General features: G+C 38.2%; 2 protein-coding genes across 7 annotated transcripts in view; both read left to right on the forward strand.

Annotated features, from left to right (window-relative positions):
* SUMO1 (small ubiquitin like modifier 1) overlaps positions 1–27260 on the forward strand; it is a 1087495-nt gene that overhangs the window by 434388 nt on the left and 625847 nt on the right. The window lies entirely within an intron of this gene.
* ICA1L (islet cell autoantigen 1 like) overlaps positions 1–27260 on the forward strand; it is a 98346-nt gene that overhangs the window by 46457 nt on the left and 24629 nt on the right. For all 6 annotated transcript variants that reach the window (XR_007718131.1, XM_050750888.1, XM_050750892.1 and 3 more), the window contains 7 exons: positions 254–377; positions 1810–2008; positions 4094–4219; positions 5321–5419; positions 6501–6583; positions 9536–9579; positions 23275–23349. Coding sequence is in view for 5 of the 6 variants with exons in the window: in XM_050750888.1 (XP_050606845.1) it covers positions 254–377; positions 1810–2008; positions 4094–4219; positions 5321–5419; positions 6501–6583; positions 9536–9579; positions 23275–23349 (750 nt within the window). In the remaining variant the exon portion in view is untranslated. The remainder of the gene's footprint in view (positions 1–253; positions 378–1809; positions 2009–4093; positions 4220–5320; positions 5420–6500; positions 6584–9535; positions 9580–23274; positions 23350–27260) is intronic.

Raw genomic sequence — 27260 nt, forward strand, 5'->3', positions numbered from 1 at the left:
CAAAGCGAGGTCCTTGGATTCACTGTGTCGAAACCATCTGGAGTGCTGATAAGAAGCCAGATTCCCTAGACCTATGGAAAGTAGAGTCTCTGGAAATGGAGCCCAGGAATTGCATTTAAAAAATAAGTCTCTCTTCTTCTTCCCCCAAGTAAATCTTGTATAGAAAGTTATTGCTGTGAGAATTGTAGTTGTGTATATGTTTTAAACAAATGATGAAAGGAAACAATTAACTACACTGTAATTTTTTTCCTAGTTATATCAGAGGAAGAAAATGAGCTAGGGCTCTTTTTAAAGTTTCAAGCGGAACGGGATGCAACTCAAGCTGGCAAAATGATGGACGCCACTGGCAAGGCACTTTGTTCTTCAGCCAAGCAAAGGTTTACCATGGTGGTTCATTATCTTGAATCTGTAGTCAATCTGACAGTTTTGACATATGTACTTAAATTTGCATATTTGTAAAGGTCACTGTTCATTCTAATAAAGGGTTAAAGAGAAATATACCACAGTTATATGTTTTGATACCTAATTCTTAATTACTAATTTTGTATTCAAAATAATTATTTAATGATTGATGTTCTTTTATTTCCCCTAAAATCAGACAAGTGTCAGTTATATTTCTCAACTGGTTTAATGTAACAGTCACAGAATGACTAACATCTTAAAAATGTGTATTTCCAATTTCACTTTTTGATACCATACTATAAATACAGTGGTACTTTTTAATTAGAAAATTTTTTTCTTCTTAATTACATAGTTTCCAGTTATTATTTCAGTTTCTAATATAATGATACCTACTGCAAAGCATCTCCTATAATTACTAAACCGAGCCCAAATCTTTAGCATTTAAGAAGAATAAAACAGTCCTTATCAGACCTATAATGATGGTATCCAATTTATATAGCTTTATTCTGAAACATCACGTCAGTGCAGAAGTCTATCTTGAAGGAAGTGACATGGAGGTACTAAGTACAGGGCCCTCCAATGGCCACTAAGCAAAAAGGAGGAATTGGATTTAATTTGTGTTTCTTAAATACTTGTTATATTGTCCTCATCCTCAGCTGCTAAGAACTCCATACTCATTAGTTCTCCTAGCATCTCATCTACTCTTCCAAACCCAGGTTTTCCCTGAACTTGTCAAATGAAAGGCTTTCTGTTAATTGGATTATGCTTTATGAATGCAGGTTCTCTGTTCCTCTCAGAACTGTTTTCTAAATGGCACATTTACTTCTCAGGTTATTTATACATGGAATAACATCCAGAGTATTGCAAAATGACATATTTCCTAAAGTAATACTGGGGGAGGTTTAGACACTTTTTTTTTTTTTTTTTTTTTTTGAGGTGGAGTTTCACTCTGTTGCCCAGGCTGGAGTGCAGTGGTGCCATCTCGGCTTGCTGCAACCTCCACTTCCCGGGTTCAAGTGATTCTCCTGCCTCAGCCTCCCGAGTAGCTGGGATTACAGGCACCCGCCCACCATTCCCGGCTAATCTTTTGCATTTAGTAGAGACAGGGTTTCGCCATGTTGGCCAGGCTGGTCGCAAACTCCTGACCTCAGGTGATCTGCCCGCCTTGGCCTCCCAGAGTGTTGGGATTACAGGCGTGAGCCACCGCTCCCGGCCAACACATATTTATTGATAATTCAGAGTTGGCTATATGATCCTTATTTGCTTTCAAAATCTCCTTAGGGAACTTAATAAATTTTTACTTGTAGATTCATCTTGTTAGCAAATATGCTTTGTCATTGGTTTAAACTTTGTTTTGTTTTACTTATGATGTGTTCAACCCTCTGATTTTTACCTCTCTGCCATTAGATTGGCCCTGTGTACTCCTCTGTCTCGTCTGAAGCAAGAAGTAGCAACATTCAGCCAAAGGGCGGTATCTGATACCTTGATGACAATTAATCGGATGGAGCAGGCGCGCACAGAATACAGAGGAGCTCTGCTGTGGATGAAAGATGTATCCCAAGAGCTGGACCCAGACACCTTAAAGCAAATGGAAAAGTTTAGAAAAGTATGAAAATGTATCCTTTTCCTTTTCTTGGTGTATGAAATATGGAACTGCCACAGAATAATTAAGATAATAAAATTTCAGGTGTTTGTTGAGAAATATATGTTTCATTATACATTCTTGGTTGCTTGGAGACTGTAGTTGAAGTACAAAAGTTTATCACACTTTTATTTTTACTCCTGGAGTGGCATCTTCACACCGTCTACCTTTTTTATTAATTTTTTTAATCTGTTTCATGATAGATCTAAATTACCTCTTAAATGTGCTTGCTTGAACTTTTGAGATTCGTTGCAGGAAGAAAATAGTTTATTACAGAGGGACAAAAGTAATTTAAGTAAAAACTCATGTAAAATGATTATTAATTATAAGAAAATATGAAGGTTATCAAAATTTTTATTCTGTCACAATACAAAGTTTGGCCACAGACTTCATATGTTTTTGCTAAATAAACTCCTTATTATAAGTTATAACCCCTCATTGTATGATACATAAATAACAAAATTCATTTTACCATTCATTTCATAAATAGAGACCCCATAATAAAAATAATAATATTTAATTCTGATGGAGCCATGACTCTGGGCCAGATGTTAAGTGGTTTGCCTCATTGATTACACACAACAGCCCTATGAAGTAGGTGAATACATGGCCTCAGGCCACAACAACCTCGTATTCCATCCCTTTTACATCCTTTGACAGAATACAGTCCAAGGGAGTGATTGAACAACATTGTGAATGCGCTAAATGCCACTTAATTGAACACTTTAAAATTGCTAATTGTATGTTATGCAACTTTCACCTCAATTTTTAAAAGAAGAATAATGTATTAGTCTATTTTCATGCTGCTGATAAAGACATACCTGAGACTGGAAAGATATTTAATGGACTTACAGTTCCATGTGGCTGGGGAGGCCTCACAATCATGGTAGAAGGCAAGGAAGAGCAAGTCACGTCTTACATGGATGGTGGCAGGCAAAAAGAGCTTGTACAGGGAAACTCCCCCTTTTAAAACTATCAGATCTTGTGAGACTTACTATCACAAGAACAACATGGGAAAGACCTGCCCCCATGATTCAATTATCTCTCACTGGGTCCCTCCCATAACATGTGGGAATTCAAGATGAGATCTTGGCAGGGACACAGTCAAACCACATCAAATACAATCCAAGTCCCTATCTGGACCCTAAAAACCCTGCATGGCCTGATCTCTGGTCCCTCCACAACCACATGTTGTACTTGCTTCCTACACTCCAGGAAGAATGTGCTCTACCTCCTTGCTGCTTGTTCTTCTAACATGATAAGGTCTTCACCCCCTACCACTCTCAGAACCTTTGTCCTTGCTTGTCCCTAGTTCTGAAATGCTCTCCCCAGCGTCTTAGCATAGTCTGCTCATCATCTTTCTGTCCCAGTTCAAACATCATGCATGATCTCACCAGGGACTTTCATGTCATCAGTCATTCATTTCTGTTTACTTATTTGCTACTTTTGCAACTATATATTTATTTACTTCTTTTTTTCGTGTGCCTCCCTACCCAAGGATGGTGGGGAAGAACATTGTTTTGTTCACCACAGTATCTCAGAGCCTAGAACAATGCCTTGCATATAATAGGTACATTTGTTGAATGAATATATTAAAAAGTTGAGTATTCACACTACCTGATGGCATGACTCACCATTTATTCAAGAAATACAATAGGCCTCTACTGGAATTTATAAATATCTGCATGATTCAGAAATATTATTAATATTTCTCAGTGCTTTAACGAGGTCCCCTTTCCATTTATTCTTCTGCTCTTAGCTAAGTGCTATCTATGAATAGTTTTAAATGTTTCTTTTTATTTGGAATAGTTTTTTAAAAACGATTTGCTTTCCATCTATTATCTCATACTTTCTCAGCATAAAGATATCTTCTGGAAAGAATCTCCTACAATTACTAACAGTAGCCAAAATCTTCATCATTACACATGAAATATTAATGATACAGGGAAAAGGAATTAGTCTTTATTATAATTTATTTCTGAAACTATTATGAACCTTGTACTATATTTATACTATATATCTGTAATAAAAATTAGCATTTTATTGCAGGTACAGATGCAAGTGAGAAATAGCAAAGCTTCTTTTGACAAGTTAAAGATGGATGTTTGTCAGAAAGTGGATTTACTTGGAGCTAGTCGCTGCAATATGCTATCTCATTCGCTCACTACCTACCAGGTACCCACCTCCATGGTCAGCATGTCCTTGCAGTAAAGATGAGTGGTGAGATTCCTTTTTAAAAGTTGTCTAGAGGGTGCAAAAAACTATGTGTGATTAGATTCCTTTGAATAGCAGTGTTGGGCTTAGAAACCAAAGTTTTCTAATTCTAAGTTCTATGTTCTTTTCATTCTGCCAAGTTGCCATCCTGTATCACTTTAACCTCAGAAGTCTCACTTGTGCTTATATTACCACAAATCACATATAAATAACACACAATGAATAAGTTAGATATTAATAAGCAGTTATTGATTTTTACATATATTTTTAAATGGAAAAAATTGAATAAACTGTACTTACATAAGAAAAGAGTAATAAACTACAGGAAATGGACATTAACTCCTGCTTTTAGGGAGTCTGCCTATTTCAGTTCAGTACTGTGGGATTCAGGAATGGAGAAAGGATGCACTTGAAAATAACTGTGTGTGATATCTGTTTAGCATCTTGCCTGAAACACAACAGCTATGAGTTCAATTCTCCTTTATTCTCTCCATTCATCCCCCTCACTTTAATCAGGAACCCTGAAGCAGCGAGGAAAATTTCCAATTACTTGAGTTAGCTTGAGAACACATTTTTTGGCAAATCTCTCTTGAACTCTAGATGAAAGGCCAGATTTAGTGAATGTAATTTTTAGTGGTAAATGTAATTTTTCTCCAATTAAAAAGTTTTATATATTCCCATTAATATAAAGATTACACATGTGTCCCTCCTTTAACAGAGACTGGTATTTTTGTGCTTTTAACATTTCTCTTTTTGATATCTCAGATGTTCTAATCCCTAAGTTTTCATTCTCTTAGCTGCAGTTACTCTCTAGGTGGCTCCAGTGTGCATTCCTGTGCTATTTATACCGATAACACCCACACGTGCAGACAAAGATGCCAATTCTTATGCACAATCACTATTTGCAGTGCTTTATGGTTCCGAAAACTTGGAAAATTGAATTTAGTTCCTGCTGCTTCTTACTTGGCAACTGTTCATCTACTAAACTAGTAAGGAAATATAGCACTTAAAAAATCATGGAGGTGAAGGAGAACTGTAGTGTCACCTTTTCTTTTTTTGCAGAGAACACTGCTTGGATTCTGGGAGAAAACAGCTCGAATGATGTCCCAAATTCATGAAGCCTGTATTGGCTTTCATCCATATGATTTTGTAGCTCTCAAGGTACATTGCGTTCCATGTTCTCTTGTTTAGATGTATTACACTTCATTTAGGTGATAACATTGAAACTTTTTTTTTTTTTTTTTAACCAAGGTTAATTTAAAATTTACAAAACATTGAGAAACATTCTCCTTCAGCCAAGGGTCAGCATTTTCCTAATTGCAAATGCTGCCAGCAACACTGAAATACATAGGAATACTGCTGGCAGGCTCAAGATATTAGTAGGACAGGGAAAAAGAGGAAGACAGTAAAAAGAGAATTTAAATGCAAAGGAGATAAGAAAAGACTATGGAAAGGAAAAACTTAAGAGGAACAAGTGATGGAAAGTGGTCATGTGTTCTCAAAAATGAACAGATTACCTACCTGACGATATTAGAAGTTACAGAAAAACTTTGTTTTACTTTTACACTGATGTCATGGATATAGTTCATGATACCAACATTATGCCAGGTTTCAGTACCTTTTAACTTACCATTCATTCTGCCTTATTTTCAGTAAAGCTTGAAAGTGTTGCTGGCTGGTTTGTTCAAGCTGGATGTGGTATTTGTGATAGGCTCATATCTTGCATATTTCTGGGGTTTAGGATGAACATAAAGTCATGTTCTGATATGGCATCTTCCAGCCCCAAAGATGCCCTTGAATTAGGTTGTTTTTTGTTTTGTTTTATTTTGACTTTTTATATAATAAATGCGTTGCTGTATGGCATACTGTGTATTTAGGCAAATTTTATATCCAATTTCTGCTCAGAATCAAAATTGAAAATCTTTAGCTGTATTTAGAGCATTGCGATACAGACTAGCAACACAGTTTAAGTGTTCTTTAGGCCTATTACTAAGTCGTTAAACTAATCTGTGGCTACCCCACATCACAGTATGTGCAGTTTGCACAGGCAGCCAGGAGAAACAAGTATATGAAGCTCAGTAGCTCAGTTCAGATTACAATAGCATACATGTCCTATATCTTTCACTCTCTAGTTCGGAACTTCCTATTTCATATGGTTCTTTAGAATTTATATTCTCATTTTCTTTGCAGAGAGGAAGAAACAGTCTTTCTATTTACTTAACATTGACTTTCTTATCCTTAGCAACTACAAGACACTCCAAGCAAGCTTACTGAAGACAATAAATATGAACAAATAGGCGGTTTTCTTACTGAACAGCTCAATAAGTAAGCAGGCATAAGTCATCTGTGTCATGTTATAGAAGTCCTGGATACCATCATATGATACATGTGGAAAGAATTGTTTCTTCTCTTACTGAATATTTATTTCTATGTCATTTTTCCAATCAACACTAAACATTTGTGTCATAGTCTGTTTTGCTATAACAGAATACCTGAGACAGGGAAATTTATAAAGTAAAAAAGTTTAGCTCATGGTTCTGCAGGCTGGGGAGTTCAAGGGCATGACCCTGGTTTCTGGTGAGAGCTTTAGTGCTGCTTCATAACATGGCAGAAAAGGTCAAAGGGGAAGCAGACCTGTGTGAAGAGGCAAAATCAAGGGGCGTGCTGGCTGTATAACAACCCATTCAGAAGCATTCCTGAGAGAACTAATCCAATCTCATGAGAGTAAGAACTCACTCATTACCATGAAAAAGGCACTAAACCATTCATGAGGGATCTGCCCCCATGACCCAAACACCTCTTACTAGGTCTCCACCTCCCAATACTCCCACACTGAGGTTGGGGTCAGATTTCAACAAGAGTTTTGATGAGGAGAAATTCAAACCTTAGCAATTTGTTTTGAAACCATATATATATATATATATATATTTCCATTTTTTTCTTAATATCTAGATCCTACACAAATTTTTTACATTTTTTAACATAGCAGACAAAGGACATGACAGGAGTATCAAACTGATTGGGGTCATTAAGAGTCTGTCATTTGGGATACTGAGCCTTGTATTAAGAGCCACAAGTACCTCTAGTGACTCTTGAAATGGGCAGCTAGAGAGAATAAAGGGACAGGTACCAGCATCTGTGAAATAAACTATGAGAAATCTATTTCCAGAATAACATACATAGGACTGGGACTGGTTACCTGAAAATATGGGCTGTTGCCATGTACATCCTTCATGTCCCCTGTTTCCCTTTTATTATATTGTCCCTTTGTTTTTCTTTCAAAGCTGCTATTTAATTCTCATTTTAACCAGATTCAGTATATTAACGAACTCAGAAATAAGGGCCAGTGATAAACCATATATTGTTGAGTAGAAGGTGATCATGAGAGAGTGGTTTGTTATAAAGCCCAACGCGCCTTGGAGTTTGCCTCTTGGCATGTGTCCACTTCCCCTTTGACCTTCTCTACCATGTTATGATGCAGCACTAAAGCCCTTGTCAGAAGCCGGGGCCATGATCTTTAACTTCCCAACCTGCAGAACTAAATCAACTTCTTTTCTTTATAAATTACTCAGTCTCAGGTATTCTGTTATAGTAATACAAAATGAACTAAGACACAAATGTAACATAAGACATTTTCCCATCTTCTCTATGAGGAAATCTAAACCAATTTTTTTTGCTAATTTGAATGTATAAATGTTTTAAGATAAACATTGATCAAATGTCTAGTTATAAATTAAATTTGTGAATTTATATATTGACTTTTGACTTTTTTTTTTTTTTTTTTTTTTTTTTTTTTGACAGTGTCTCACTCTTTTTGTCCAGGCTGGAGTTCAGTGGCACAATCTCAGCTCACTGCAACCTCCCCCTCCCAGGTTCAAGCGATTCTCCTGCCTCAGCCTCCCGAGTAGCTGGGATTACAGGCATGCACTACTAAGCCCAGCTAATTTCTGTATTTTTTAGTAGAGATGGACTTTCACCATGTTGGCCAGGCTGGTCTCGAACTCCTGACCTCAAGTGATCTGCCCACTTCAGCCTCCCAAAGTGCTGGGATTACAGGAGTAAGCCACCACGCCTGGCCTATATTGACATTTAAAATCATATGTTACATGAACTATGTTAATTTAGTAAAATTTTTCCATTCTCACATTTCACAAGAGTTTTATTCAAAATCCTCTCATGTATCTTTAGCATTATGAGAGCTACTTTTCAAGTTAACTAGTAGATAGCCAAGCTCTTCACTTCTCTTCCATCCAGGTTCTTTAAAAAAACATAATACTGTTAGGGAAAATTTCATTTCAGGTCATGAGTATTTATTTGCTCTGTAGGTTTATTTGTGTAGTACTTACAAGTAAATACTGTATAGATTTTTAAGTATCTTTAAAGATTTATTAAAAACAACTTTCAATACTAGCAACTGTGAGGTGATGCCCCAGGTGTAGTGAATATGTCTGTGTTCAATTTATTTTTCTTTCTTTTTTTTTTTTTTTTGTTTTTAGATAGAGTCTTGCCCTGTCACCCAGGCTAGAGTGCAGTGGCACGATCTCGGCTCACTGCAATCTCCACCCCCCAGGTTAAAGCAATTCTCCTGCCTCAGCCTCCTGAGTAGCTGGGATTACAGGCACGCACCACCACACCTGGCTAATTTTTGTATTTTTAGTAGAGACAGGGTTTCACCATGTTGGTCAGGCTGGTCTCGAACTCTTAACCTCATGATCCGCCTGTCTCAGCCTCCCAAAGTGCTGGGATTACAGGCGTGAGCCACTGTGCCCGGCCCAATTACTTTGTCTTAACTTTTTCTTTATTATATCAGATAGATGCTATAAATACCCAAAATTAGTATTGATTGAGGATATTTTAGGCTGATGTGTCTTGCAAACATCACTTAGTTGTTCAAAATAGGGTACTACATCTTTTCTAGAGTTCTTCATTCCCTTGATTTAGTTCACAAGTGTTCTTAAAACCTTTCAAGGCTTGAAAATGAAACTTCTTATTCTATGACTTTGATGGTGAAGGTTCTTGAAGATTGAGTACTGAGCGTGATGCCTGGTGCTTTGTAGATACTCAGTAAATGTTTATTGATGGAATAAGGGGTGAAATGTCTGTATAGATCTATAAAAAAAGTAGGAAATTCACCAGATGTAGATTTTAGGGGATCTAGTGGACAATTTTATGTTTTCTGAGTAGAAAATTCTTTTTAACCATATAAAACTGTTTGGGGAATATAATTCACAAGTGTATTATAACAAAAAATCTACATTTTTTTTGTTTTTACTTCAGGCTAGTTTTGTCTGATGAGGAAGCAAGCTGTGAGAGAGAACAAGGTAAGATGGTAAATTTATTACTTTGAAATGGTCACATTTTAAATGTCAAAATAGTTTATCACAGCCTTTTTTTTTTTTTTTTTTTTTTTTTTTTTGAGACAGAGTCTCGCTCTGTCCCCCAGGCTGGAGTGCAGTGGCTCGATCTTGGCTCACTGCAAGCTCTGCCTCCCTGATTCACACCATTCTCCTGCCTCAGCCTCCCAAGTAGCTGGGACTACAGGCACCCACCACCACGCCCGGCTAATTTTTTTTGTATTCGTAGTAGAGACAGGGTTTCACCAGGGTAGCCAGGATGGTCTAGATCCCCTGACCTTGTGATCTGCCTGCCTCGGCCTCCCAAAGTGCTGGGATTACAGGTGTGAGCCACCGTGCCCGGCCTCCGTCAGCTTTTGTTTTGTCTGGGCAAGTCTTTGTTTCTCCTTCATTTTTGAAGGATATTTTAGCTGGATATACTATTCTTGGGTAAAAGTTTTCTTCCTTCAGCAGTTTAAATGTCATGCCACTTTCTCCTGGCCTATAAGGTTTCCACTGAAAAGTCTGCTGCCAGACATTTTGGAGCTTTATTGTATGTGATTTGGTGCTTTTCTTTTGCTGCTTTTGGGATCTTTTCTTTATCCTTGACCTTTGGGATTTGATTACTAAATGCCTTGAGGTAGTCTTCTTTTTTTTTTTTTTTTTTTTGAGACGGAGTCTCGCTGTGTCTCCCAGGCTGGAGTGCAGTGGCGTGATCTCGGCTCACTGCAAGCTCCGCCTCCCGGGTTCACGCCATTCTCCCGCCTCAGCCTCCCAAGTAGCTGAGACTACAGGCGCCCGCCACCACGCCCGGCTAGTTTTTTGTATTTTTAGTAGAGACGGGGTTTCACCATGTTAGCCAGGATGGTCTCGATCTCCTGACCTCGTGATCCACCCGCCTCGGCCTCCCAAAGTGCTGGGATTACAGGCTTGAGCCACCGCGCCCGGCCGAGGTAGTCTTCTTTGGGTTAAATCTGCTTGGTATTCTATAACCTTCTTGTACTTGGATAGTGATATCTTTCTCTAGGTTTGGGAAGTTCTCTGTTATTACCCCCTTTGAATAAACTTTCTACCCCATCTCCTTCTCTACCTCCTCTTTAAGGCCAATAACTCTTATATTTTCCCTTCTGAGGCTGTCTTCTCGATCCTATAGGCACGCTTCATTGTTTTTTATTCTTTTTTCGTTTTTGTTTTTTGAGACAGAATTTGAATCTGTGGCCCAGACTCGAGTGCAGTGGCACAATCTTGGCACACTGCAACCTCTGCCTCCCAGGTTCAAATGATTCTCCTGCCTCAGGCGCCTGCCACCACACCCAATTTTTTTTTTTTTTTTTTTTTTTTTTTTTTGAGATAGAGTTTTGCTCTTGTTGCCCAGGCTGGAGTGCAATGGCATAATCTCAGCTCACGGCAACCTCTGCCTCCTAGGTTCAAACGATTCTCCCCTGCCTCAGCCTCCCAAATAACTGGGATTACAGACATGTACCACCATGCCTGGTTAATTTTGTATTTTTAGTAGAGACAGGGTTTCTCCATGCTGCCCAGGCTAGTCTTGAACTCCTGACCTCAGGTGATCCACCCGCCTGGCCTCTCAAAGTACTGGGATTACAGGCATGAGGCACTGCACCTGGCCTATTCTCTTTTCTTTTGTCTTCTCTGACTGTATTTTCAGATAACGTGTCTTCAAACTCACCGATTCTTTCTTCTGCTTGATCAATACTCCTGTTGACTCTGATGCATTCTTCACTATATCAGTTGAATTTTTCAACTCTGGAATTTCTGCTTGATTTTTAAAAGTTATTTTAATCTGTTTGTTAAGTTTACCTGATAGGATTCTGAGTTCCTTTTCTGTGTTATCTTGAATTTCATTGAGCTTCCTCAAAACAGCTATTTTGAATTCTCTCTCTGAAAGGTCACATATCTCTGTCACTTCAGGATTGGTCACTAGTACACTATTTAGTTTGTTTGGTGAGGTCATGCTTTCCTGTATGGTCTTGATGCTTGTGGATATCTGTCGATGTCTGGGCATTGAAGAGTTACATATTTATTAGTCTTTGTAGTCTGGGCTTGTTTGTACCTGTCCTTCTTGGGAAAGTTTTCCAAGTATTCAAAGAGCACTGAGTTGTTATCATCTAAATCTTTGGTCATGATAGCTGTATCTGCATTGGGGGTGGGGCACCCCAAGCCCAGTAATGCTGTGGCTCTTGCAGAATTGTAGAGATACTGCCTTGGTGGTCTTGGGTAAGATCTGGGAGAATTCCCTGTATTACCAGGCAGAGACTCTTGTTCTTTTCCCTTACTTTCCCCCAGACACGTGGAGTTTCTCCAAAGCCAGCAAAATACTGGGTCTCACCCTGGGCCCCCAGTTACCACTGCTTGGCTACTGCCAATATTCACTCAAGGTCCAAGGGCTCTACCATCAGCAGGAAGCAAATCCAGCCTGGCTTGTGTCCTTCCCTTCAGGGCGGCAAGCTACTCCCCAGCCTACAGCAGATACCAGAATGCCATCTGGGAGCCAGGGCCTAGAGTCAGGAACCTTAGGAATCTGCTTGGTTCTCAATTCTACACCACCTGAGCTGACACCCAAGCTGTAAGACAAAATCCTTCCCACTCTTCCCTCCTTTCCCTCATGTGGAAGGAGTCTCTCCCTGCAGCAGGTACTGCCTGGCTATCGCTGATATTCACCCAAGGCCCAAAGGCTCTTCAGTCAGCTTGTGGTGAATGCTGCCATGTGTAGGACTCTCCCTTCAAGGCAGTGGGCCCCCCTGTAGCCCAGGGCAGGTCCAGAAATGCCATCCAGAAGCCAAGGGCTAGAACTGAGGACCCCAGGTGACTTCTTGGTTCTCTACCCCACTGTGGCCAAGCTGGTGCCCAAGCTGCAATAAAAAGTTCCTTTTACTTTTTCCTCTCCTTACCTCAAGCAGAGGAAGTCTGTCCCTGTGGGCACCATAGCTTGGAATGCACTGGGTCACACCTGAAGCCAGCACAGCCCTGGGTCTTACCCAAGTCCCATGGTGAGGACTGCCTGGGTGCTGCTGATGTTTATTCAGGGCCCAGGTTCTCTTAGTCATCAGGTGATAAATCCTTCCAGGACTGGGTCCTTCCCTTTAAGGCAGTGCATTCCCTTCTGGCACCGGGTATGTCTAAAAATGTGATCTGGGAGCTAGGGTGTGGAATGAGGGCCTTGGGACTCTATCTTCTCCCCTATCCTACTGTGGCTGAGCTGGTATCCAAGTTGCAAGACAAAGTCCCCTTTACTCTCCTTTCTCCTCGCCTCAAGCGGAAAGGAGTTTCTCCTGGAGCTGTGAGCTGCACTGCCTGGGATTGGAGGAGGGGTGATGTAAGCACTTCCTTGGCTGGCTGGCTGGCTGGCTCATATCTCACTAGGTCACATGTCCCCTAACTCCACTGGCTCCAAGCCCAGCACAGCACCAGGACTTGCCTGGGAATTGCAGTGCTTGTGGCCTAGACTGCCTTTCAAGTTTATTTAGAACCCCACAGTGCTTTAGCTTGCCATGGTGGGGCTTGCTGGAACTCAGATTCTGACCAGTGGGATGGGTGGTTCCCCTCTGGCTGGGGCTGGTCTAACTGCCCCCTCTGTGAGTACTGGCTGAATTCTGCCCCATGTTGCTTTCAGCTGTGGCAGGCATCACTGAGTTCTAATGCAAAGTCCCACAATCACTGCACTCTCCCTCCCACAAGCATAGATTCTCTCTCCACACCATGTGGCTGCTGCCAACAGATGGTGGAATGGTGGTGTTGGCAATTCAACACTGTCTTTCCTATCTTCTTCAGTGCCTCTTTCAGTGATATGTGGTTAAAACCAGGTACTGTGATCTCTCACCCAATGTTTAGTTGTTATGAAGGTTCTTTCTTGTATGGATAATTGTTCAATTTGGTGTTCCTGTGGGGTATAGAGGGGAAATGATGGCTGGAGAGTTCTATTAAGCCAACTTGCACTGCCTTCTCTCCCCAAAGATAGGTGCTTTAAAATGCAAAAGTCCAGTTTATAGGATTGCATGATTAAGTTTTGAGTTTTCCCTCATACTGAAATTTGTGTTGTTTTTAAAAAATAAATACATGTTACATATATAGTCAACATACATTTGAACCACGGTGGTAAAGAAGAGTACAGGCTTTGGAAACAGAAAAATCTAAGTTTGGATCCTGGCTTTTTAAAACATATCATTTATGGCTCTCTCAGTTGTGTCATATGAAATAGGAGTTATTTATGCCTATCTTACCAGGGACATTAGGGATAGAGGTAATATTGACAAACTCCATAGCACATAGTGACTAATAAATAAAAGAAAGAATATTTAATTAATTTATTTTTTTTGAGACAGAGTCTCACTCCTGTCAGCCACGTTGGAGTGCAGTGATACAGTCATGGCTCACTACAACCTTGACTTCCCGGGTTCAGGTGATCCTCCCACCTCAGTCTCCTGAGTAGCTAGGACTATAGGTGTGTGCTACCTTGCCCAGCTATTTTTTTGTATTTTTTTTTTTGGAGACTGAGTTTTGCCATGTTGCCCAGGCTGATCTCGAACTCCTGGGCTTAAAGCAATCTGCCCACCTCAGCCTCCCCAAGTGCTGGAATTTACAGGTGTGAGCCACAGTGCCCAGCCGAGGTATTTTCAAGTACACACATAAATAGATTATACTGATAAAAGAAACAATGTAAGAGACCATTGTAATCATGAACTCGTATACCTAACCTAGCTTCAAAATATACGTTCAAAAGGTTAGCTAATTGCATTTGCATATGATCCTATATCCCACAAATACAGAACATTTTTTAAGTCACAAAGGAAATATAACGAACATTGCTGTAGTCTCAACATCTATTCATGCTATTATTTTATCTTTTAAATTTTGCCATGTCAGTAGTTATCTCCCCTTTTAAATTTCAGATATTCATTTGTTCCTTCTCTTTTTTTCTTGATTAATCTTGCCAATGGTTTATTATTATTATTCTTTTAGCCAACCAACTTTTGACTTTGTTAATCCTCTCTGTTGATTCTTTTATTTTCGGTTTTATAAATTTTAGTTCCTATATTTATTATTTTCTTCTCTTTACTTTGATATTTTTCTTTCTGGTTTGTTGTTGTTGTTGTTGTCTTGCTTTGTTGCCAAGGCTGGTCTTGAACTCCTGGCCTCAAGTGATCTCCTGCCTCAGCCTGCTCAAGTGCTGGGATTACAGATGTGAGCCACCATGCCCAGCCATCTTTCTTTCTTTAAGGCTGTATTTCCCTCAAAATTTTAATTTTCCTATATCTTACAAGTTTTCTTTTAAAACAGCTTTATCAAGATATACTTTATATATTATGAAACTCACTCATTTAAAGTGTATAATTCAGTGATTTTTAATTTATTACTGAGTGGCACTACCATTTCCATTGATCAATTTTAGAACATTTTCATTCCCTCAGTAAGCTCTCTTATGCCCATTTGCAATAATCCCTGTTCCCACCCCTAGCTAACCACTACTCTACTTTTTCTCTGTATGAATTTGTGTTTTCTGGACATTTATAAATAGAATCATCCAATATGTGGTCTTCTCATGTCTAGCTTCTTTCACTTCATTTAATGCTTTTGAGGTTCATCCATGATGGGGCCTGTATCAGGAGTTCCTTCCTTTTTATTAATGAATCCGTTGTATGAAGGTCCATAAATTTTGATATATAGTATTTTCATTATCATTCAATTTCAGTTATTTAAAAATTTTCATTCCACCTTCCATGACCCATGGCCATGAGTGATTTGATTTGGAAGTGTGTTTCTGAAATTGCCAAATTATGGAAATAGAAAAATTTTTGTTATTGATTTTAACCAAGTTGCATCATGGTTAGAGAATGTGTTCTTATGACACTGATTCTTTGAATTATTGGAACTTTTTCTTTATGGAATAACAAGTAGTCAAATTTTGTAAATGTTTCATATTTCTTGAGAAGAATGTATACTCAAACTGTTGAATGCAGGAGCCTATTTATATCTGTTAAATCACGATTATTATTTGTGATGCTCTATGTCTTTTATATCTTTACTAATTTTTGTTTACTTGTTGAGAAATGTGTTTTAAAATCTTCCACTGTTAAACTAGATTTTCAACTTTGTCCTGGAGTCTTTTACTTGATGTATTTTGAGGATCTGGGGGTAGGGGGCATTAGAAATGTTTGTTTCTTGGTGCCACAAAGAAATAGCATTTGAACATAAATTTAATTTTCTTAGTAAGACAATTTTTACTTTTTGTAGAAAGGGTGCTCATTGCAGATGGAACAATGGTGAGAGCACACCTGAACAAAGGAAGGAAGCAATTTTTATCCCTTATGCAGCTTGTCCCTGCTACTGTGTCCTGTCTCCATTGGCTGGAGCCAGACCTCACAATCTAAACTGAACCCGATTGGCTAACGGTTTAAAATTTTTCTAAATAGGTAAAGGCAAGGGAGAATAAAGGAAAAGAGGAAGTTGCTTATGCCAAATAGGGAAGGGGCAAAGGCTGCGAGCTGGAATGTGCCTGTGAGCATGCCCAGCACAAATATCTTGGGTAAGGTACAAGGATATAGAATGTACTACGTGCCTATGAGCATGTCTGACAGCTACATTAGGGCTTAACAAAGAGTTATTAGCACAATGCAAGGAGGCTTGAAGGAAGTTAGTCTTTAAAAGTCTTTCTTTTAAAGAAACTTATTTTTAACACTTATGTTTTTTTTTTTTTTTTTAACGAGAAGGGAAACTTTGAAGAGGAAACTTTTTTCTTTCTACAGGGGTATATACAAGTTTAGAATTTTTATATCTTTTTGGTGAATTAATTTTTTATTGTTATACAGTGACCCTTTCTGGCTTTAATAATACTTTTTGGGGCCAGGCGTGGTGGTGCATGCCTGTAATCCCAGCACTTTGGGAGGCTGAGGCAGGCGGATAGCCTGTGCCCAGGAGTTCGAGACCAACATGGTGAAACCCTGTCTCTACAAAAAATAGCCAGGTGTGGTGGCGTGCACCTGTAGTCCCAGCTACTCCAGAAACGGAGGGGGGACGATCAGTTGAGTGTGGGTAGGTAGAGGCTGCAGTGAGCCAAGATTGCTCCACTGCACTCCAGTGTGTTCCACAGAGTACAACCTGTCTCGCAATAATAATATAATGAATTTTTGGCCTAAAGTCTCCTTTATGTTAGTAGAGCATAACTAGCTTTCTTTGATTAAGTAATATTCTCTTAGTATCCCTTTTCCATTCAGTCTTCCCATGTCTTTTTTTTTTTTTTTTTTTTTTTTTTTTTTTTTTGAGATGGTGTCTTGCTCTGTTGTCCAGGCTAGAGTGCAGTGGCGCAATCTCAGCTCACTGCAACCTCTGCCTCTGGGGTTCAAGTGATTCTCCTGCTTCGGCCTCCTGAGTAGCTGGGATTACAGGCAGTCATCACCACACCCAGCTAATTTTTGTGTTTTTAGTAGTGATGGGGTTTCGCCATGTTGGCCAGGCTGGTCTTGAACTCCTGATCTCAGGTGATCTGCCTACTTCGGACTTCCAAAGTGCTGGGACTACAGGTGTGAGCCACCATGCTTAGCCCTCCTTCTAACTGAGATATGTCTCATAAACAAGGTTTAGTTGGATTTTTTTTAAAAGCCCAGTATGTCATCTTGTCATTCTTTTAACTGGCGAGTTTAGTCCATTTATGTTTATTGTCACTATATTTGGACCTGTATTTTCTGTTTTCCATTTGTTTTGTCCTTCCAATCCCATTATTTTGTCTCCTGTTTTGATTCATTTTGAACTATTTGAGGGTTTTTTTTCATTTGCTTTAAAAGTTTTCTTTATCTTCCCCCACCCCCACCATTTACTGATTTGAAAGTTATCCATTTTATTTCCATTTCTGATTTTTCTAATTTTCTACAAATTAGAACATCATTCTTGTTTTATAAAGAAATACTGAGATTTACCAATATTTTTCCTGTCTTACTATTTCTTTCTATATTTCAGATCTTCATTGTGAGTTCATTTTCCCTTCTCCTTGACTACCTCCTTTAGTTTAGATACTTTTTTTTCTTTTTTTGAGACAGAGTCTTGCTCTAATTCAACTTCTGTATCCGGCTGCTTTTAGGATGTGTTCTTTCAGTACAGTGTATCTAAATGTGCAATTTTAATTTTTTAATTTTTGCTGGTATAAATTGTATTTCTTTGTGTCTTTTACTAGTTCTGGAAACTGCTCAACCATTATTTTTTTTACTGTGATAAAATATGCATGACTCAACTATTATCTTTAAAAATATTCTCTCTCCTCATTTTCTCTATTTTCCGCTTCCATAACTCTAATAAGCTTATGGTGGACCTTTTCATTAATTCCTCATATATTTTAACTTCTCTTTCATGTTTTCATCCCCCTTTCCCTCTACAGTACATTCTAGGTAAGTACTTCAGATCTGTTTCTCACTAATTGTCTCCTCTTGCATCTAATCTACTGTTTAATGTATACACCGAGGATTCATTCCCTAAACAACTATACTTTTTATTTATAAAAGTTCTATTTGTTGTTTTATAAATTTGTCTAATTTTTATAGTGCCTCATTCTTTCTCACTTTTTGACTCACATCCATATCCAAAAATACAAATATTTGAAGTCCTTGGGGGGGTCTAAATCTATTATTTTGGTTTACCCCAGCGTTCTTGTGGTAGCTTGTTTCTTTAGTGATTTGTGAATACCAGCCAATATTTGTTTGCTCTTAATCTGTGGGACTCCTAGAGGCCTAGATAATTTTTTGCTAAAGAAAATTATCTGCTTTCCAGAGTCAAGGAATACTCACAGCCTGGTGACCACTTTAACCCTCTTCCAGAGCCTTTATTTTAATGTAGGAATTGTGGGCTCGGCTCAGTTTCCTTGTGTTTGCCAAGGGCCTTGTCTGGCAGTGTCAGCACAGGCATTGCCCACAGCATACCTGCCTTTCTTCTTTGCTTGCTGCTTCTCTTTTCTGGCTCTGGTTTCAGCTTACATTTTTGTTGTTGTTTACTTCTAACAAGTCCAGCAATGCATTAAACTTATATTTTATGTAGAGAAGCCAGGAGAACAGAGAAAAAAGTGTATTTTATAGATTTAGCAAGGATGGGACAAATTTTCTGAAGAATGTAAACATCCCAGACTTTGAGCAATTTTACTTTAAGACCTCTACTGAGGAAGTAATTAGAAATGCCCTCAAACATTTAAGCTCTGAGGTATTCACTCAAATGGTGTTTCATATAATGGAATAAAAAACTAGGCCTTTGAGCTAGACCTTTCTCACTCATCTGCCTATCTTAATCCCAATTTCATCCATCTGTAGCATTAAAATAAAATGAAACCAAATTACATAAATCCATACCAAAAGCACTGTTAAGGTGAAGCAGATCATTATTGAAAGAGAGAGAACAGAGGTTACCCTTCATCTTATCCAGAGTCATTTCCTTAAAGATCCTTTAACACATCTCTCCATTCCCCAAACTCTATTTCTGTAGCCTGAAACCTTCCCTGATGTGACTCTGCCTCTGGTCACCAGTTCCTGTTCCCTTCCCCACAACCAGGATTCTTCTTCTCACTTCTTTCTCCAGCCACCTCTGGTATCTCTTTTCCATTCCTAGATTTTCTCCTCTATTTTTTCCCCTATATTCAACTAAAATCTTTACTGATAAAGTCCGTTTGAAAAATTTTAAATCTTCTGTACATTTCTAACATTTTTATATTATGTATCTGAACTTAAAATCTAATTCATCCTTTAGCTTCCTTATCTTAAGGTTAAATCACCCTGACTTACTTAAATCTTCCTTTCAAATGTGTTTTCCTTTCAGTTACTTTGGTTGCTTTTACCTTTTTTTACTTTTCCAATATTCTTTTATACTATCCCAAACTGAGCATAGAATTTTAATAATAGTGTAATAGAGCTATTACTTTCTTGTCCTTAGATGCATTACATCCTTTAAGCTCTCCATACAGCAACACTGTCCACCCTTGTATGCAGAAGAAATTTACATTTCATTTTTTTTAAATGGCCCTAATAATAGTTGAAGATGTTAGAAAGTGTAAAAATCATATACTTTTTTTTGTCTCTACGTGTGTCTGTACTGAGTAAATAAATGACATAGAGATGAAATCCAATGTATACAAACTGGATTATGTAGAAAACTGACTCTCAAAAACTGGCTCCCATTGTTGCAATAGGGCACAATTATTTTTGTCTTGATATATAGGCTCAAAACTTGGAAGTAATTTTTTAGTAGAGTTTTGCCTATGGAGGTTTTGGTTTGTATATTTGACCTTTTAAATGTTTAAAACGTTTAAAAACACACAAGACAGTGCTGTTTTGATCACAAAAGAGTATGCTATCTTTGCCATGTGGGTGATCTTTCTTTTCCTGTGAGATCATTACTACTAAAGCTCTAGTTTAAGTGAAAATTGTGGAGATGCTACTTATTGCTATGGCCAGTTTTTAAAAGAATAAAGTAGCAGGCCAGGCACAGTGGCTCACACCTGTAATCCCAGCACTTTGGGAGGCCAAGGCAGGCAGATCACGGAGTCAGGAGATCGAGACCATCCTGGCCAACATGGTGAAACCCCATCTCTACTAAAAATACAAAAAAACTTAGCTGACTGTGGTGGTGCGTACCTGTAATCCCTGCTACTCGGGAGGCTGAGGCAGTAGAATCACTTGAACCAGGGAGGTGGAGACTGCAGTGAGCCTAGATCGCACCACTGTACTCCAGCTTGGCAACAGAGTGAGACTCTGTCTAAAAAAAATAAAATAAATAAAGCAGCCTTTGAATTAAAAGTAGACCATATCCTTAATAGCCCCATATAGGACAATGAACCTGGACCCCTATCTCCCACCATATACAAAATCAACTCAAAATGGATCAAGGACTTAAATGTAAGACCCAAAGCTATTAAAATATGAGGGGAAAACCTAAGGAAAATGTTCCTGGACGTTTTTCTAGGCAAATAATTTATGACTAAGACCTCAAAAGCACAAAGAACAAAACCAAAAATCGACAAAAGGGACTTAATTAAACTAAAAATCTTCTGCACAGCAAAATAAATTATCAACAGAGTGCAGCTACAATCTCTTCAATGGGATAAAGTATTTGCAAACTGTTCTTCCAGCAAGGGACTAATATCCAGGATATACGAGGAACTCAATTCAACAAGAAAAATAAACATTAAAAAGTGGGCAAAGGACATCAATAGTAGATGTTTCTCAAAAGAAGACATACCAATGGTCAATAGGTATATGAAACAGTGCTAAACATCACTAATCATCAGGGAAATGTAAATCAGTTCCACAGTGAGATATCAGCTTACCCTAGTCAGAATGGCTATTATTAAAAATACAAGCAATAACACATGCTGGTGAGGATGCAGAGAAAAGAGAACTCTTATACACTGTTGGTGGGAATGTAAACTAGTATAGCCACTATGAAAAACAGTATAGAGATTGCTCAGAAAATTAAAAATAGAATTATTTGATCCAGCATTCCACTAGTGGTTATCTGTCCAAAGGAAAAGAAATTAATATATCAAAGTGATACTTGCACTTGCACGATTATTGCATTAGTATTCATGATAGCAAGGATATGGAATCAACCCTAAGTGTCCATCAGTGGATGAATGAATAAAGAAAAAGTAGTATATATACACAATGGAAACTATTCAGCCATAAAAAGAATGAAATTCTATTATTTGCAGCAACATGGATGGAACTAGAGGTCATTATCTTAAGTGAAATAAGCCAGGCACAAAAAGACAGATATCACACATTCTCACTTGTATGCGGGAGCTAAAAATTTTGATCACATGCAGGTAGAGAATAGAAAAATAGATAACAGGCTGAAAAGGGTGAGTGGTAGGGGCAGAGAGAAGGATGAAGAGAGGTAAGTTAAAAGATACAAACAGTTAAATAGAAGGAATATATCAAGGTTTGATAGCAGAGTATGGTTATTAACAAAAATATACTGTGCTCAAATGACAAACACACTAAATACCCTGACTTGACCACTACTCATTATATACACGTAGCAAAAATTCACATGTGCCCCACAAATATGTACAAATTGTTAACAGTAAACCATATCCTTGTCCAGGCATAGTGGCTCACACCTGTTATCCTGGCACTTTGGGAGGCCAAGGTGGGAGGATTGCTTGAGCCCAGAAGTTCAAAACTAGCCTATGTAACATAGTGAGACCCTGTTTCTACAAAAAATTTTAAAAAATTATTCAGGCATGGTGACACACGCCTATAGTCCCAGCTACTTGGGAGGAGTCCCAGCTACTGAGGTGGGAAGATCTCTCGAGCCTGGGAGTTGGAGGCTGTAGTGAGCTCTGATCACGCCACTGCACTCCATCCTGGGCAACAGGGCGTGACCCTTTCTCAAAAAAAAGTAGACCATATCCTTAATCACAATAGCCAAGATATGGAGTGTTCATCAACAGATGAACAGATAGATAAAATTATGGCATGTGTACACAATGGAATACTATTCAGCCTTCAAAAAGAAGGAAATCCTGTCATTTGTGACTAAATGAATGAACCCAGAGGACATTATGCAAAATAAAATAAGGCAGACACAGTAAGACAAATACCACATGATCTCACTTACTTGTGGAATCTAAAAAGCTGAACTCATAGAAGCAGAGAGTAGAGTGGTAGGTAGTTTGTGGGGAGGGCACTGTGGAGATGGCCAAAGGATACAAAATTTCAACTAGACAAGAGAAGTAAGTTCAAAAGATCTATTGTAAAACTTGGTGACTGTATTTAATAACAATATATTCTTGAAAATTGTTAAGAGAGACCAGGCATGGTGGATCACACCTGTAATCCCAGCACTTTGGGAGGCCGAGGCAGGAGGATCACTTGAGGTCAGGAGTTCAAGACCAGTTTGGCCAACATGGCAAAACCCCATCTCTACTGAAAATATAAAAATTAGCCAGGTGTGGTGGCGGCCTGTAATCCCAGCTATTTGGGAGGCTGAGGTAGGAGAATCACTTGAACCCCAGAAATGGAGATTGCAGTGAGCCGAGATTGTGCCACTGCACTCCAGCCTGGGGCGACAGAGCAAGACTCTGTCTCAAAAACCAACAACAACAAACTGTTAAGAGAGCAGTGTTCTCACCACAAAAAATGGCATGTGAGGTAATACAAATGTTAATTAGCTAAATTTAGTCATTTCACAATGTATTACATATATCAAAACATGTTGTATGTGATAAATTATATACTTTTGTCAATTAAACAATAATAAAATCGTAGACCACATTCATTCATTCAATGTAAAATGAACATCCATTGTGTCAGAGTGTCAAGGCATGGAGATCAGGCAGAACAAATATAAAATGACCTATCAGAGAGTATAGAATAAGAACAGCTCCACAAGGAAGGAACAGGCTTTGGAACGTGAAAACTTACATTTCAAGGGGACAGAGACTTAATAGAGAACCTGAATACCTCTGGTATTATTTTTATATACACATATATATATATACACACACACACACACATATACACAAATGTGATTTTTATATGTAAGATTATTTAAATTTTTATGTTTCCCTTTTGTATGTTTTAGATTCTGATTTGGTCAATTGAACACTTGACCTAATGATAAAATATTACAGTAAATAAGCTTGCTGAATTTCTTCTTGTTCAAATTCTCTTTTGTGTGCTTTTAATTTAGCAAACAAAGATCACAAGGAAACACATTCTCAAATGAGAGAATTTGGAGCACCTCAGTTTTCTAACTCTGAAAATGGTAAGAAATAATCATTTCACTCTACATATGAATGATTCTTTAAAATTCTTCAATTTTTATTTAACATTTATTTCCTTAACATTAGAAACTGTCTCGGTCTCTATATAAGAATGCAATTATATGCTTCTACTTTGTAGCACATCACAATGGAAATTAAATAATTATTTGTTTTGTATGTTTGGGCCCTATCAGAATGTATCCGTATAACCAGGACAGCTAGGGCTGTGTCTGCTTTTCTGTCTCACGTATCTCAGCCACCAGCAGTATAAGCACTCAGTAAATATTTGTTGAATGAATGAATACAATTGTTTGTATATCTAGTGTCATTAGATACTAGCAAAATAGTAAATGTCGTTCAACATTAAATACATTAAAATCACTATTTAAGAAACAAAAGTATGCCCCCAACATCCGGTTTCCTTATCTGTAAAATGAGGATCAAGACTAAATCAACTTTAAGGTACTTCCTAAGCATTAAATAACTACCTTGAATATCTTTCTCAAGCAATTAGGTTGTAAACATTTTCTCCTAGTTTGTCATTTGTCTTGTGACTTTGTTTCTTTAATTTTTTTTAAGTTAAAAAAATTTTTTTTAAGCTTTAAATACAGTCCAATTGGTTAATCTTTTCTTTTATTGGATCTGGACTTTAGTCATAGTCAGGAAGCTTTTCCTAAACCCAGAGTATAGAAGAATTCTCTTATGCTTTCTTCTGGTATTTATGTAGTATTATTTTTTACATTTGGATCTTGAATTCATTTGAAGTCAATTCATGTGTACAGTGTTAGCAATAGATCAAATGTTACCTTTTCCCCCCCCCCAAAGGCTATCCTTTATACAATTTTTTTTTTTTTTAAACAGCCTTGCTCTGACATCCAGGCTGCATGATCTTCGCTCACTGCAACCTCTGCCTCCTGGGTTCAAGCAATTCTTGTGCCTAAGCCTCCCAAATAGCTAGGATTACAGGCATGCGCCACCACGCCCAGCTAATTTTTTGTATTTTTAGTAGAGGTGGGGTTTCGTCATGTTGGACAGGCTGGTCTCAAATTCCTGGCCTCAAGTGATCTGCCCACCTCAGCCTCCCAAAGTGTTAGAATTACAGATGAGAGCCACCACACCCTGCCCTTTATGTAATTTTTTTAAATGCCATCTTTGTCCTAGTATTGAGATAACATCTTGTCATATACTATATTTCTATTTCCACTTGGATGTATTTCTAGACTTTCTTTATATTTCAAATGGTGTGTGCATGCACCAGTGCCACAAGTTTTTTTTTTTTTTGAGATGGAGTTTTGCCCTCGTTGCCCAGGCTGGAGTGCAATGGTGCAATCTTGGCTCACTGCAACCTCTGCCTCCCAGGTTCAAGCGATTCTCCTGCCTCAGCCTCCCAAGTAACTGGGATTACAGGCTTGTGCCACCACGCCCGGCTAATTTTGTATTTTTAGTAGAGGCAAGGCTTCTCCATGTTGGTCAGGCTGGTCTTGAATTCCTGACCTCAGGTGATCCGCCCGCCTCTGGATTACAGGAGTGAGCCATCGCGCCTGGCCCACATAGTTTTAATTACAGAAACTTTCTTCTAGTTTTAGTATCTGGTAAGGCTAGAAGCCCCCCTCCTTTTTTAAAAAAATTATTTTCTTAGCTATTTTTGCATGTTTATTTTTTCAATTTGAATATAAAATTGTGGGGCTTTATTAAAAAGCTCGATACTTTATTGTAATCACATTAAATGTGAAAACTGACAGGCTGATCATCTTGAGACATCCTCATGAAAAACAAGGGACATCCTTCCATTTGTTAAAGTTTACTTGTATATCTTTCAGACTTTTTTTTCATACAGGTTTTGAATATTTCCTGTTATTTCTATGTATTTTATCTTTCTGGTTGCTATTGTAAATGGGGTTTTCTTTTCCATTATATCTTTTCATTAGTTATTTTGTATATATGAATGCTATTCACTTTTGCATGTTAGTTTTATATCCTGGCATACAGCTGAATTCTTTTGTTATTTGAGTCATGTCATCTGAAAATAGAGATTGTCTTGTTTTTTCTCCTTACCAACTCATAGATTTCTCCTGTTTAATTACATTGGCTACTACCTTTAGAACAATGTTAACTAGTAGTGAACATTTCCTGACTTTAGTGGAAATGCCTATATTTCTGAATTAACTAAGATGCTGGCTTTGGACACAGATATATTTCATAATGTTAAAGAAGCATCCATCCATACTTACTTTCTTAAGAATTTTTATTAGGAATGGTTGTTGATTTTTTTTTTTTTTTTTTTTTTTTTTTTTTTTTTTTTTTTTTGAGATGGAGTCTCACTCTGTCACCCAGGCAGGAGTGCAGTGGTGTGATCTTGGCTCACTGCAACCTCTGCCTCCTGGGTTCAAGCGATTCTCATGCTTCAGCCTCCCAAGTAGCTGGGATTACAGGTGCATACCACCACACCCAGCTAATAGTTGTTGAATTTTGTTGGCAGCTTTTTCAGTATCTATGCCAGGAAATATTTGCTTTTTCTTCTTAAATATATTAATATGATAAACTATAATAATAGGTTTCCTGATATCTTGTTTGCATTCCAGTTGTAAGTCCAGCTTTGTCATTTTATACTAGTCTGCTTGCTAACATTTTACTACTCTCTTTGCATTCTTTTTTTTTTTTTTTTGAGATCGAGTTTCACTCTTCTCACCCAGGCTGGAGTGCAGTGGCACGTTCTTGGCTCACTGCAACCTCTGCCTCTCAGGTTCAAGCAATTCTCCTGCCTCAGCCTCCCAAATAGCTGGGATTACAGGTGCATGCCACCATGCCTGGCTAATTTTGTATTTTTAGTAGAGATGGGGTTTCACCATGTTGATCAGGCTGGTCTTGAACTCCTGACCTCAGGTGCTCCACCTGCCTAGGACTCCCAAAGTGCTGGGATTACAGGCATGAGCTGCCACGCCTGGCTCTTTTTGCATTCTTTTGTTGTTGTTGTTGAGATGGAGTCTCTCTGTCACCCAGGCTGGAGTGTAGTGACATGATCTCTGCTCACTGGAACCTCCACCTCCCAGGTTCAAGCAGTTCTCCCTGGCTCAGCCTCCTGAGTAGCTGGGATTACAGGCACCCACCACCACACCTGGCTAATTTGTGTGTGTGTGTGTGTACATATATATATATATATATATATATATATATATATATATATTTTTTTTTTTTTTTTTTTTTTTTTTTTTAAATAGAGATGGGGTTTCGCCATGTTGGCCAAGCTGGTCTTGAACTCCTGACCTCAGGTGATCCGCCCACTTCAGCCTCCCAAAGTGCTGCGATTTGCTAAGTGTGAGCCACTGTGCCCAGCCTCTTATTCATTTCTTAACCTATGAAAACATCTAGGTCTAGTGCTTTCTTGTAGTTGTGTGTTTTTTGTATCTCTCTATAGAAATCAGTCCGTTTAAGCTTTTAGTCTGTACTGGGATTGATTTTAGTAAATTATATTCTTCTAATAAAGTATTCATTTTGTCTAGACTTCTAAATTTATTTGAAATAGAGTTGTACAAAATTTCTTTTTATGTTTAACAGCTTTATTCAGGTATAATTTAAATACCATAAATTTCACCCATTCTAACAGTTCATAATTTTTAGAAAATTTAGATTATGCAACCATTACCACAATTAGATATTAGAATGTTTCCATTACCCCCAAAATTCTCTCACGCTTGTTTTAAATTAATCTCTGATTCACTCCAAGCCGTAGGTAATTAGTAATCTGTTTTTATCTCTATAAATTTGCCTTTTCTGGACATTTCATATAAATGAAGCCATACAAAAGGTTAGTCCTTTATTTCTGGCATCTTCCAATTAATGGTTTTTAGAGTCATCCATGTTGTGGTATGTATCAGTAGTTTATTATTATTATTTTTTGAGACCGAGTCTCACT

Source organism: Macaca thibetana, chromosome 12, assembly GCF_024542745.1.
Source record: "Macaca thibetana thibetana isolate TM-01 chromosome 12, ASM2454274v1, whole genome shotgun sequence".
NCBI lineage: Eukaryota > Metazoa > Chordata > Mammalia > Primates > Cercopithecidae > Macaca > Macaca thibetana.